Source organism: Anarhichas minor, unplaced genomic scaffold (genome assembly GCF_050575085.1).
Source record: "Anarhichas minor isolate MPS153535 unplaced genomic scaffold, ASM5057508v1 ptg000027l, whole genome shotgun sequence".
Lineage (NCBI taxonomy): Eukaryota > Metazoa > Chordata > Actinopteri > Perciformes > Anarhichadidae > Anarhichas > Anarhichas minor.
In genome coordinates this window covers 9351904-9366668 of record NW_027466473.1, presented here as the reverse complement: position 1 = coordinate 9366668, position 14765 = coordinate 9351904, and the positions used below count along the sequence as shown (strand labels likewise).

General features: G+C 40.2%; 1 protein-coding gene across 1 annotated transcript; it reads right to left on the bottom strand.

The window, feature by feature from the left end:
• Nucleotides 1–8257: 8257 nt before the first annotated feature.
• Nucleotides 8258–9616, bottom strand: hrh2b (histamine receptor H2b). The gene is made up of 2 exons (XM_076102761.1): nt 8996–9616; nt 8258–8728 (listed from the first exon to the last, which is right to left on the bottom strand). The coding sequence occupies exons 1-2, from the start codon at nt 9614–9616 to the stop codon at nt 8258–8260; spliced, it is 1092 nt and encodes a 363-aa protein (XP_075958876.1).
• Between the last annotated feature and the right edge of the window lie 5149 nt (nt 9617–14765).

Here is a 14765-nt window from a genome sequence, read left to right as displayed (position 1 = left end):
TGTTTGTACCAGAACCTTTAAATACCACATCATGTAGCAATTTGCATCACAATAAACTAACCAAAGCTACTCATCGGGCCAAGGTGCCCCCCACAAACATGATTTACATCCCTAAAAAACATGTTACCTGGCATATACTGCAGCTTGATTGTGACAGCATATCTGTGCCTCCGTGACCAAACAATGTTATATTTTCTCATGTAGCATGTTGGCAGATATACCCGTGTGATCAGCATCACCAGAAAAGCTAAAAGAAGCTGAAGAGGAAGAGAACATTAAAAATGCTCAGCTACATGAAAAAATGGCAGTGTCCATGGTGATATGGAGGTATTATTAAATAAATTCTAAAATAAATACCATGGCACTTATTTGGGGAAGATCTTGTTGCCATAGTGATGCCAATTCCTAAAAGAAACAAGAAGGAGTAGAAGTGTAAGAGTTCATAAAGAAAATAAGCTAAACCTTTTAATGAAACTGAGTTGCTTTGCTCAGTGTACATTAATTTATTCATTTGCATAATCTTAGTGAGTGAAGCCTCTGATTTTCCATTTCCTCGGGGTTGGCTTCTCGGTGCTGACAGTCTAAACAGCTGCTGGGTGCAGGCAGCAGATGAACTCTGCAGCAGCGCTGCATCGCCTCCTACACTTTTTAAGATGTTAAGTCTCCCAAGCCCTTCCGCACGGAGCATGCTGAAACAAACCTGCTTCTGAAACTCCAGGAGGTTAGCACTCATCTGCACACAGAAAGGATGGGAAGTGACAAGAACAGTGGGAGGACATGGAGCCGAGATATCTGGCAGTGTGAGGCAAAGTCCACAGCTGCTTTATTACAGGACCCACGCACAAACTCACACCCGCACTCAAAGAACACACACACAGGCCCACAGAAATCATATACAATATAGGCACGCAAACGTGTCTTGGTGGCAACACAAAAGCTTTTCCACAATACTTAGTCGGTAATAGATTTTACGGTTTCGTGGTTGAAAGCTGTTACAAGGGTTGTGCAGAGGCTCATGTTGAAATGACTTAACAAGATTGAGTCGCCACGCTACTGCGAGGCTGAACTTTAGACACAGTGCTTTGAGCTAAATGCTTTAACTTCAGCATGCTAACATGCTCACAATACTGATGTTTAGCAGGTGTAAGATACCGTGTTCCCCATCTTTATTAAGCATTCTAGTTAGCTAGTCACTAAACGCAAATCGCTGATGGTAATGTCATTAGTTTTACAGATTGTATTGGACAAAAATACACATTGCCTTATAGCATTAGCATCACTAAAGGGATTATGGTTCATCATGCGGGGACCACGATTCGTGTGAGTGACAGGGAGACATGAAGCCACACTGCTAGCGTGGCCAAATATCACAGCACAAAGCAACCAGCAATAACGTCAGTTATAAAAAAAAAAGAAAAGAAAAAAAGACACCATACAGCGAGACACCATCTCTGCTGCAGCTGGCACTGATGTACTGTATGTACAGTAAAGAAGTGCTGAGGAAGCACAATCCACATTAAGAAGATCCATTTTACTAGTACAGCACACTGTGTTATAGCAGGGCTGAAGGTAAAACACAATTCATTACAGCCTTTCGGGCACAAACTGAGAGAAGAGAAAAGAAATCTGCAGATTGGAAATGAGACACGAAATGAAGCTGCTCTTCAACGTATACGTTGGACATTGTGTTTAGTTTAACAAATTGGCAAACCCAAACACAATCCACTCTCAGTGCAGCCCGCGGAAGAAATTTGTTTAATCATCCACGGCAGCTGCTGTCCTGTTCAGGTCCACTGGGGACAATGAGGACGTGCGACTTGACAAACACCGGCCAGCAGTCCAATCAAATACAGTGGCAGTATTTACAACCTCTCAAGGCAGGCTCAAATGGTTGGAGAGGAGGGGGAAAAAAAAGGAATCGTTTTTTAATACTTCGCACCCACCTTACCTCCTACTCAGTTGCATAATGTATGAGGATATTTAAACACTCTCATCACATTACTATGCCAATAAGTAAACAGAAGGAATAAATGAACATACAAATATGGAACGTCCAAAAAACTTAGATAATGAAGTCATCTCCTTGTTTTCTTTTATCATCTCTTTCTGCTTGATCTTTGTAAGAGACCCTTCACAATGCCTAATTAAGAAAACCAATCCTCACTTTTTAGCCATTTATCTACCCCCAAATCTCAAAGCTGATTCTCTCGATCCAACAGTAACATGTGTGACGGCTGCTAATGACGTTGCTAATGAATCACATAGATCTCTTACTGTCAGTACAACCCTCTTGGTTCATACTGCCACAATGGCACGAGTGCTTTCTTGTAAATTATGTCGTCATCAGTGTATGTTTTAGGAACCTTGCAAAAAATGTCCCCAGATACAATGTTTCCTTCTTCTCTGTGGTATAATTTGATCTTATCATGCACCCCACATGGAGACAGACCTTGGGAAGCACACATGTTTTTTTTTCAAGGGGTCAGGTCTGCAGAGTAAAAACTGGTTTATTGTGCCATCTGGTGGAGACGCATTGAGAGAACAGAGTGATTACTGCCATACCTGCACACCCAAAAGAGACACCACAGACTTAGCAACATATCTTTATGAATCCCCATACTGAAACATATGTAAATCAGGTTTGAACATGTTCAAATCTATGAATAACACCCCTATGAAAAAGGCAGCAGCTGCCCCATGGCCAAATTAAGTCATTAAGTAGTCATTCAAAAGCTCCATTGCAAACATAGAACCATAGACTCTATAGAACCCAACATATAGGTTTTGCTGCCACCCTGTGGTGATAAGGGAGTTTAGCGGACCTGTCGGCAGCCTTCACAGAATAACTTCTGCCAGTTTAACAAGCGATTATCACACACTGCAGTACTCAACGGTTCAATACATAAACATACCTGTAACAGTGGAACACACACACACACACAACCACGGTTGCTCGGGCATGAATGGAAAGTTGTTCGGATATTAGTGAAGAGAACGGTTCCTAATTAGTAGACTACTCTGTCACGTTGTTATGTTCAAAATGTCTCAAACAAAAGGCAAAGGAAAAAGCCTCCCTCTTTGCTCCTGATCCGTCAGCAAGATGAGGCCGAATGAGCTGGTTGAAGTTTAAATCAAAAGTATTTAATAATTAACAGAAGCTAAAACAGTTACAAACTGAATCACACTATGAATTACAAAACACATATATACATTTCATGAAATAGAGGCCCAATCCGCACCACACACGACAGACTGGTGTATCTGCCCCATGGCCCGGAGGAGGTCTGATTATCTCCGGGGATTCCTTTGTCCCTGCAAAGTCTCTGAAATGTCTCATATTCCACATTCCACACCACATCGATCAGCTCAGTGATTGGCTGAACCCTTCGGACTTCAGTCGGCCACTTCCTTGACACATTCCTCGCCCCTTCTTGAAGGCCGTGCTCAGAAACTCTTCAGCAACATCCCCCTCTCTCTGATTTTTATTACTTTAATGGCGACGTCATACATTCTCTGGTTTCTCTCACAGTGCACAATACATTCAGTTACTCTCCTTTTAGTTTAAACCTTCTACAAGTAAACATAGTGTAACATATAATATCCATCGCTGAGCGCTTTTAAACATACTAGAAATGCTTTTAAACTTAAATTCCCGTAGAGCTCGTTAAGAGCTAACGTTAGTCAGAATGCTAAAGCGGCGATTCGTTCGCACACATTTAATTGGCAAATTATGCTTAAAGAGCAATATTAATACGAATTCTAGTTTTTCTTTTCACAGCAAAAACCTGCTGATAGTTTTTACGGGTTGTACGAAACGTTAACAACATTTAGTGCTCAACAAACCTAAAACATACAGTACCTACCCACAGCCTGGGATCCCCACTGTGGGTCACCCATACTGCACAATGTCAACAAACTTGATTTCCTTTTTGAATTTTAATTAACAAAATAAAAGACTAAGTAGAAGAACCATGGATGGCAGTCCAAACAGGAATTTAACCATTAACTTTAATGGTTAACCATTAACCATTAATTAAGTTTAACAGGAATTTAACCATTAACATATTTCATTTATTAAGTGCCATAAACATTTTCACACAGGGCTCCATTAAAGGGAGACATTAAAATGAGAGAAGACAGATTTATTTCATACCAATAATCAGCACCTAACAATTCCTGCAAGATTGGGATATTTTGGAAGCAGCCATCATTGCTTGGCTCATTGTCAGTGATCCTTTTGCCCCTGCTCTTTCTCTGAAGGCAGAAAACATTGCGTGTTAAAGTCATTATACACATGAAGTGGGCCAGGCTATAGAAGAGACACGACTGTGTGAGGTGTGGAACCTCCTCGTTTCCACAATTTAACAAAGTTTACCATTTTTAAAGTTCATCCTTCATTTTCCTGACATGGTTATTGTCAGGATTCACAACTTATCTCTTGTGATGTGGTGCAGTGTCCTTCTTCTAACTGGTTCTATCTATCGTTTCTTTGGAATTGGCAGACAACATGCACGTATGTTGCAGCATTGGGATGCTGTTTCTACTTTCTGGTGTGCAATGTCTCATATTGTAATCACAATGATCACAGTGACAGACTTCTCTGTGTTTGTTTAAAAAAATGCAGTTCATCTAAAATAGTGTCAGAAAGAGAATTCTCATTGCAGCCTCAACTGATGCAGAAATAGCCACCCTAAAAGCAGAATTCATCCCTACTGTTGGATTATATCCTGAAACACTGTAAACACTGTACACGTTTATCTGCTTGAATTGTCTGCGCTTCAATGACGCAAATAAATCAGTTTGCGCACAGACACCCACCAAAACAATAAAACATATTGCATTTAGATTAAAAACAATGCTGCTCCTTGTGCAGCAGGTGGGATTTAATGTATCTTTGTGCAATATAGGTAGAGATAGGAAATGATAATGTAAGAGTAAACAGAGATAACCACAATGAAAATGAGAGACTCGACATCTCAGATCACAGTCGATAGCGCGGTCACCAGGTGCAAGCCCAATATTGAATTTACACACTTCATAGCAGCGATACATTATCATAATACACACAATGACGCACACAGAGCCATTGTGAACCTGTAAGTCTCCTAACTCATTCTTAACAAGGATTTGGGTCTTGTTATGTATAACAATAATTAAAGTCAGTTCTATCAGGCTTGACTATCTTGGGATGCTGATAATCAGTGGTGATTTCTTTTATTTCTCACATTATTCCGTTTGTTCTTAATTTTCCTGGGATTCAGTCCAGGTTCATTTGCATCCTCTATTTATCCTCAAACATTTACAGAAGCACAGAAACCAGGCTGATAAGGTTTGAGTGCGTACAGTCTATTCATGAATGGAACTTGCAATTAAATGCATTTTAAACCAGAACTAATGCATTATGTAATAATATATATATATATATATATATATATATATATATATATATACATATGGAATGCATCCAATATAATGTACATTATTAAATACAACATTTAGATTGATATATCATAGAGCTTAAAGACACAGATTAACACACAATGATATCTTGAAAACTCTCACTGCAGAAAACAGGTGTTTAAAGCTCCAAAACCTTCTGGATCATTACATCTTTTTTTATTTTTTTCGCTTGATCCATCTCTTCTAGTAGAAATAGCATCTCCTCTTAAATGTGAGAAAAACTGAAGAGTTGGTACAGGACCCTCTCACATTGGGGGATCATTGACCAGTGGTCATACGTGATGAACTATTCAACCAGGTCTGCTCCTATAAGTACCTTCGCATTCACTCGGACAACATCTTTAGCTGCAAGACGCATGTTGACAGCTTGTGTTCTCGTTTACAGCAGAGACTCTACTTTTACGCAGACTCAGAGGCTTATGTTCTACCAGGCTGTATTATTGAGCATAGTCAGGTATGGCATGTCAGCACGGTATGGCAATCTCTCTGTTCAGGTCAAATCTAAGCTTGCTCGTCTGGTACAGACCGCCATGAAGGTTATGGGGAAGAATGAATGGAAGTCAATATACGAGCAGTCTGTTCTCAGGCAAGCACAGGGAGTGTTGTCTGATCCATCCCATATAGTCTCCACTTCAAGTACGACCTCTTGCCCTCTTTTAGGCGGTGGAGAGTGCCTAAAGTAATTTGTTATGTATCATGTCATTATGTGACAATATGTTATGTGTCATTGGTGTGCAGCATTTGAGCCCAATACAAATGTCCCTATGGGGACATTGTAGCTTTCTAAAGTCACCAAGAAGCAGCTCCCTTTATCTTACCAGCTGTTCCAGTCACAGACATAAAATCTTTCCTTTTTTGTTGCTTCAACCATTGTTTGACCTTAATGCAGATAAGGGGAGGTGTGTTCATGTCTTTCAGGCGTGAAGAAATTCTTAGGTCAACATGTCCCAGGACTCTGTTTAGTGATTGACTCTGGCCGCAATTCGCCGCCAAAAATGAAACAATCCCCAACTTTTGGTTTGGCTGCACTTCACCACAAAGCGAGAAGAGCTTTCCATAGACTTTGCATGGCAGCTCACCGCGGGCTCTGGTGTGTCCTCGGCGTAATAAACACATTATATCTATAATTTAATCAGTATACAAACAGAAATGAAAAACAAATTGTATCATGGAATTTTGTGCTGTTTCTTGGCTGGGAGCAGAGACTCTCTGGAGTCTTGTTGTCACTGTGACTCGTTCACCTTCAGACCTTTACTGTGCAGGCGATGAGCCCAACGTGAATGGGAAGACTATTACAATTTCATCCTCCTCAGTTCAGAGGACTCAGCTGCATTTAATGCCTATGAATGGTCCCGAAACCTAGACTCTCACTTTTTTTTTTTTTTTTTTTTACTCCTCTGCCACTTGACCTGAAAAAGAGTCAATCTTTTTTAATTACTTCCACTCTACATATCACTCTGCAGCTGCTGGCTTGATCGCTTCCAGGTTCAAACCTTATATTGGTGAGGCGCGATCTAATGTCTCCTCCTCAGCAGCATCCCCTGTTCTGCGAGGTTGAGGTCATCAATTCATCCCAATATAATGTCATTCCCTTTCCCTGCTTCAGCCTATCAACCTACTTCAACCATCATCCACCGCAGCAAGGCCCAAATTAAATTATAATTCTAATCGTGCTCAGCTTGCCTTGTCTTTTCACCGACAGTGCTTGAAAACCATTTCCATCTGCACATAACCATTGAAGATTTTCTTAAATCATTACAAGGACCAAATGAAGCCGGCTCAATACTATTATGTATTATATAGGACAGTGTGTTCAATATATTGAAAGGCTATTTTCCAGGAAAAAGAGTGAAAGTATATCAATATAAAATGATTTACTGATTTATTTTATTTTATTAAATGGGTTCAGAAGGTACTGAATAAAATAATATAGAATAAACAGGTTTGTTAAATACATAAAAATAAAATTGACTATACTGCTTTTGAATGAAGAAATAATTTACTTGATTAGTTATGAAATTAAATGAATTAAAAGCCATTTAATATTACTTGACATCACATTAGTGTGCTTTTTTCCCCAATTTTTTTACCCTTAAGTTATCTGTCTTTTTTCAGTTAGGCTACATTTACGTTCCTGATCTTTTGTCATACTTATCTTATATCACTGAACACAGATGTCAGTGGGTTTGAGTGTCAAGATATTTAAACCGTTGATGTCTATGCACGAGTGAGTCAATGTGAGGCAGTGCTTGTCCAGTAGTCTTCAAAACAAATCAGACTTCTTAGGAGCAGCTTCACTATGAATCATGTGACGTCATTAATGCAACTGGTCCTCCTCATAACTCAGGCGGTTGTGTGTGGCTGTTATACACAAATACTGAAATACACTTGACTTATCCAGTTACATATCAAACACACATGCTGGCCATTTATTCACTTTCACTGGCAGGGTTGAGGGGAGAGACAATAATGAATGTGCTAACTTTTAACCACCTTTGTCTCCATGCAGCTTGCTGGTAAACTTACTGAGTCATCTATTCATTCCACTCCGCTCTGCTCTGCCTGCTCTTTATTTTGAATTACACTGCTGTGTGCAATACAAACCTGTCTAATAAGCAGAGATATGAGTACTGTGAATTGCATTGATTATTATTATTAGTAACACACGCCCATTGGATTACTTCATGCACTACTTTTGTGTCCGGTACACTTGCAAAAAAGCTTTGTACATTCATCATATTGTGCCTTTAGTTTTACAAAAAATGTATTATCTTTGGCACCGCACATCCATGGCATTTCACCGTGGCACATCAGGGATACCATTCCTCTCATGTAGAGTGAGGCTCTTCCCCCCAGTGTCTTTATTAACCGTGTCTGTATGTTTCTCAGGCCGTTGGGAAACCCTTTTAAAGGTAATTTGTTTATGCACGGACAAGCGAGTAAGCTGCAGTTTTCTGTGAGACAGTCCTCTGCAGCGGAGCAGCTCTCCATAGGCCTTGCGGAAATCCCTGTTGAAGGCTGGATACAGGATGGGGTTAAGTGCTGAGTTAAAGTAGCCCAGCCACAGGATCACAGATTTAAGTGTGTTAGGGGGGTTCGTCTTTCCCTTTATGGCCATGCAGGTGAAGAGGGTGAAGTAGGGGAACCAGCAGATGACAAAGGCCCCCAGCACAGCTGCCAGGGTGATTGTAGCTTTGTGCTCCCGGGCTATGGCTGCAGTTGATGCTGTGCGCGCAAATGATGGAGTGGCAGCACGAATACGCCGCACCTTGAAAAGATCAATTGAGAAAAGGTTAGAGCGATAGAAGATGAGATAAGCTTGCACGCTTATCTGACGATGAAAGGATTTAATTCAGCAACATGTGAATATGACTCTGTGAATGCTATTTTAATGGTTTGTCTTCACTAATATGCAGATAACTAATATGAAATCCTATTTGGTCTTCATTTCCAAAGCAAAAAGCAATGAATGCATTAAATTATGACCTTTTATGTCCCACCTCTGCATGTTCTGCAAAATGAAAACAACACTGACCTGTTCTCGTGCCACTCTGAATATGCAAAGATACATTCCGCACATAAGCAGCAGAGGCAGGTAAAACGAGCCAAAGGCATAAATGAGAACATAGTTGTTATTCCACTCAAACTGGCAGTAGAGTCCCTCCTTGACCTCATCCCCCATGCCCCAGTCCAAGTGCTGCACTCTGTAGTCCGCTGTGTTCCAGCCCAGGTGGATGGGCACGAAGGACACAGCTAGTGACAAGGCCCAGATGGCGATCATGGCCAGTGTCACCCTCAGAGGGGTGACTCTCCGGGAGTAGCTAAGGGGAGCTGAAATGGCTAGGTATCGGTCCACGCTGATGGCCATCAGGGTCAGGATGGAGGAGGCGCACAGCATGGCATCCAGTGAGATGTAGATGTTACACAGAGCTCCTCCGAGGGGCCAATTTCCACTGCGCAGCTCCACGGTGGCAGAAAAGGGCAGCACCAACAGGCCTAGCAGGAGATCTGTCACTGCCAGGGACACCACGAAGCAGTTAGCGATGCGCCACAGTCGACGACTGAGCACCACAGCCAAACACACCAGCACGTTCCCAGCGATGGTCAGAATGATAAAAGACACCAGAAGCAGCCAGCGGAGAGCTATGGAGAGCATGGTGACCTGCTCCTCGGGCACTGGGTCACGCACGGAGACAGTGCTGCTGTTGTTATCTCAGGAGAAAATGTTCATCCACTGCCAGTTCACTTTCCCGTCAGACACTTCTTAGCATGGCTCTTTTGCATAAAGGTGATCATGTTCAGGTGTAGATCCCACACAAAGCACTTCCCAGCCATCTTTATTCCCCCCAGTGCCAGTGCTGTAAACACTTCCCTGGGGAAAAACAAGAACGATGGTTATTACTTGAAAATTCAGGTCACCATATAAATGACATTAGTGTATTTCAAAGTAGTAAAAGAGCAAATTACAGTCTCCCTACTTTTCTGTTATCTAATATAGCAAAACACGCATACAAAAGGCAAAAAGAAAAATAGGCTACAGCATATATTCCATGAGTGACATGGCTTAAATGACAACTCTAAAATGAGTTCCTCGCTCTTAATAAATGTACTTACAGATTTACTTTTCAATGCAAAATGTAATACAAAGGAACTAGGACAACAATACCAGAGTGCAACTTTAATACATCACCATTTATACTCAGCTTTCACAAACTACGCACCAGACATTCCACTCTCTTCTATGTACACACTATTCTCTAGGTCTAAACTCCATGAAGTTGCTAAACATCAACACGTTGATTATAGCAACATCCTCAATGCAGCAGGGATGTTCTGTGCTTTTGATTCTGTTTGATTCTGTCAGCCACATTATTATCCATTGTTATGCTTAACCAGATACACAACACCCCCATCCCCATGGAGTGGCAAGGCTGACTTTATGACATTAGCTGACATTATTCAGCTTGCACATTATAGCCCTTACACTAACACAGGGGATAGAACAATACAGAGGGAATAGGTTGTGTTCTCTGCAGGGTTAAGGCCGGCCTGCGGGTGCACATGAAACGAGTAATGGACCTGGATGATGCAGCACACAGAGAGACGAAGAGAATGTGCTTTTTTATGGACATATGTTGAGATCGAGGAGCTTTCCTCCTAGAGACGGGAACATTTACTAAAGAGAGAGAGAGCATTTGCTAAAGCGTGGGCAGTGCTATATAGTGCATCACTGACAAACTAATGAAAGACAAGATCTTATAAACAATCATAAAACATCCTGCCACAGTCTAAGGAGTAAAGTAAACACATCCAAGCACAGCCAGTCTAAAAAAAGAGAGATTTCTAACCCCATATGTGCTTTAAAACATTTTGCTGTCAACAAATCACTTGTCCTTGTACTTTTTTACACATGTAACTTTAAACAACAGCGAATATAATGTTTGTTTCATCTTTCATGTTTCACATGCTGCTCTTTACATGGTATCACTTGGGATTTAGAAGGAATAAACAGGCAACAATATGTACAGCCATGCCATGTTTCTAATGTTTTGTTGTGTTTTACAATTAACAAAAAACGAATGCTGATACCATTGGCCAGAAAAGTAGTCCAGCCCCAACGAGACTGCTGTTTGGCAGTGTATACATTCTGCATGTTTGGTAGTTCTGTTTTTAATTTGCTACCTGCTTCAGTAAGGCCATCTGATGCTCTCCCATAACAAATAGATGACCTTTAGCTTAGTCAGATATTTCTCAAATTCTTTAATTAAGGTTTGATGATTACAACACAGAGGCATCAGCAGACTGATAGTGACGTTAGATTGTACTATGTTTACAGTTAGAGGCTAAATGTAAATATCTCATCACACTCAAACATCTATACATGCAGCTATGGCTTTAAACCATATGTGTTTATTTTATTCTATTCAGTGCATGTTTGCATCTTCACACTTTAAATCGCATTATAACCGTTAGTGAACAGTTAGTTATGAATGCGGTAGTTTTTTTTTCTTCTTTTTTTAGCTCTGATACAGATACCATATGGCCATCTGGACTGGACCACACCTCAACTAACCTCTCTATCCAAACAGGATTCTAAAAACACAATGACACACAAGTTATACATAGGTATACACAGATAGGAGCATACAAGTACCTCCAACTTAATGACGCCTGTTAAACAAAATAAACTGCTTGCTCATTCATGTTTAGTTCAAGAAAGAATATGTCAAATTTGCAGTAACTACAAACATAAGAAAGGACGGATTACCAGGGTCTTTTAACTGCTTTATCTCTTGATTTATGATTAAGACTTTAACCCTATTCAAGTTTTTCCAAACACAATATCATCCCTGCTGTCATGACAGATATGATAACCTGAAGTGTTTATGATGTTTAAGTTAGGGTGGAGGAAATGATGCTTTCTATGCGATGAAGTATAATTAAAACAGAACCACAACTTTATTATTATAACTATTATTATTATTATTATTATTATCATCATTATTATTATCACAGCCACTGCAAGCACACTCCACAGACAATTTCCTAAAGTAGCCGACTGATCGTAGTGAATGTATCCCAAAAAAGTGTTTAAGGTGTAACTGAGGCAGAAATGGAATTTGTCTTTAGTGTATAATAATCTAACAATACAAATCGCTGTGTTTTTGTTACCTTAGAATGAGCTGTTTATATCTATATATGGAACATATCATTTTTAGGGAGCTGGCCAACATGTTTCTACAGTAGCCGAAAATTGGACAAACCAAATACTGGCTCTAGATTTGGACATTCGCGTTTACATTTCTGTATCAGCCACCGTAGTTCACTTACGCGCTTGGCACACGCTTCACAGAGCACCTTTAAGAGCGCAAAGACTCAACAACAAAAAAAAGGACACCAAAAAGTATTGATGCATATCATATGAGTTTATTTGTCAATGCTACTAAGGTTAAGTACAAGGGCGTACGAGGGTGTAATTTCACCTGGGGGTGGAAGTGGGCTTCTTTTGCTCAGATTCATGCCTTTCAGGAGACATACAGGCTGCCCTGTTATGGCTGTGTGCAGTCTGACAGGAATATCTGCAGAAACTACTCAGAACTGTATAAAGTATGGTGCTGCCAACTATGTTTTATGGTTAATCTTTAATTTTCTCCAGAAAAGATGATAGAATTTAAGATAAGTAAGAGACAAGACAGGAGAGCACGGTGCTCATTTAAAATACAAATAATTTTATAATCTGGTATCTGCAAAGGAAATTAATAGTAATTTAGGATTAACAGTATTAACAATACAGAGGTTATCATTTTCTGTTACAATAACAGTACAATAACCAATTATACTATATATTAGGACTTTCTAAGATAGCACCTAGACCAAGTACAAACATTCCTGCAAATTTGAATTGACAGTGACGTTCCCAGCCATGTTGCTACACATGAGATATGGCTGCAATGCGAAGGTAATTAATTTACATAGAAGGCTAACACATTTTTTAATCATTTAGACTGTAGACTGTGCACAACATAGCTCCTCTCAATTGGACCTTGTTTCCTCAAGCTATTAGTTAAGTGTTTTAAAGTAGCCATCGTTCCAGCTGTACCTGGCCATTCAGAGAATCCAAGGTCTTAATGTTTTTCATTAATGTCAATAGATTCCCTCCGGGATAAACACTTGTTGTTTCCATGGTGACTTTTTTTGTTCAGCACTGACAGAGTTTAGATCGCGCTGTCAGCCTGCTGCTCTCATTCTGCGCAACGTAGACCAGCCTTCACTGGCCGAAAAGAGTCAGACAGGATTTGACAGTAAGCTCAACTAAAAGCCATATTTGACTCCACTCTCATTGCTGGTGTAGCACAAGACTAAGGTAACAGTAGAAATACAACACCACAGTACCATGGTGAGAGCCTGAGATCATTTTACAATTCATTGCATAATTAATGTGTCTCATCCCCAGACAGTCAAAGAGAAATAGCAAAAAAAAAAAAAATATCTGCTCTACTTTTCTTCAGCAATCTATTGCTTTTCTCATCAGTAAATACATGTCATCATGTTTCTGTTTGGCAGCTGTGTATATAATAGAAGTAAATGTCAGCTCACAAAGGTCAGAGAACCTAAAAATCCCCTCCCAGGTCAAAACAAAAAAAAACCTGCATCATGGAACATATTAAGTAAGTCAAGGCGGCGAGGTAGATGAGTCAACAGTGTGAGATAATAATGTGGCAAAGCATCCGGCCCGGAACGACACAAGGTGGGCCAACAATATAGATCAGCAATCAGCAAACATGTGAAGAGGGAAACCGCTTGAAGCTTGGTGATACCATTTATTTTTTGGCGATTTGCCAAAGGTCATGCCCCAAGGAGACGTTATATAATTTGCGTACAGTGCATTTGTATTGTTGCCTTATCCTCTTGTGCTGATCTTATTGGATTTCTTTCTGCCACAAACATGTTTTATTCCATTAGCTTATACAGGATGTGCTGTTGACCAGTACGACATTTTCAGAAGCATAAACTTCATTGCTTTGTAGCTGACTGGAACAACTCCCACAGGATTGCTGGTGATCATATCAACGGGTCACATTGTTGTGTTTTTACTGTAAGAAGTTAGCAAGATTGATGCAATTAAATGACTTATACAGCATTTAACTTAAATACAGACAGAAAAACAGCTGCGAGTAGTGATATACAGTTAGAATTCAGTATATTTTAACACCATAAAACTGCACACGTGAATACATACTTAATTCGTCTCTGAGTAATGAATCTTAGACATACTCCAAACAAGATCAAAGTGGTTCAAACTGAGTGACAAACTGACTACCCAACATTACCGTCCTTGTCCAACATTAACCTCCTCTGTCAGGGCTAAAACCTATACAGCTGAGACACTAATATGTAGAACAATTAAAGTGAAAGCCAACTCACATGTGCAATAATGTTCAAAGAACACATCCAAATGATTGAGGAATATGTACATTGTCTCAAGACTTGAGTGAAAGAGTAGTAATTCAGCTTGAACAAGAATACAACCTCCCCCTATGCCCTCTATTATCATCCAAATAACGCTGTTCAAACTGTGCCGACTCACCTCACATGGTTTGTCTTAAATGTCCGTCTGATGCAAACCTTCTTCCCAGATCATGAGTGCTCTCCTCTGCTTCCTTGATCCTGCTTGAGTGTAAACTTATTTCTCTCTCTCTCTCCCTCTCTCGCTCTCTCTCCTCTCTCTCTCTCTCTCTCTCTCTCTCTCTCTCTCTCTCTCTCTCTCACTCTCTGTCCTCACAGACATGTGCAGACAGACACAT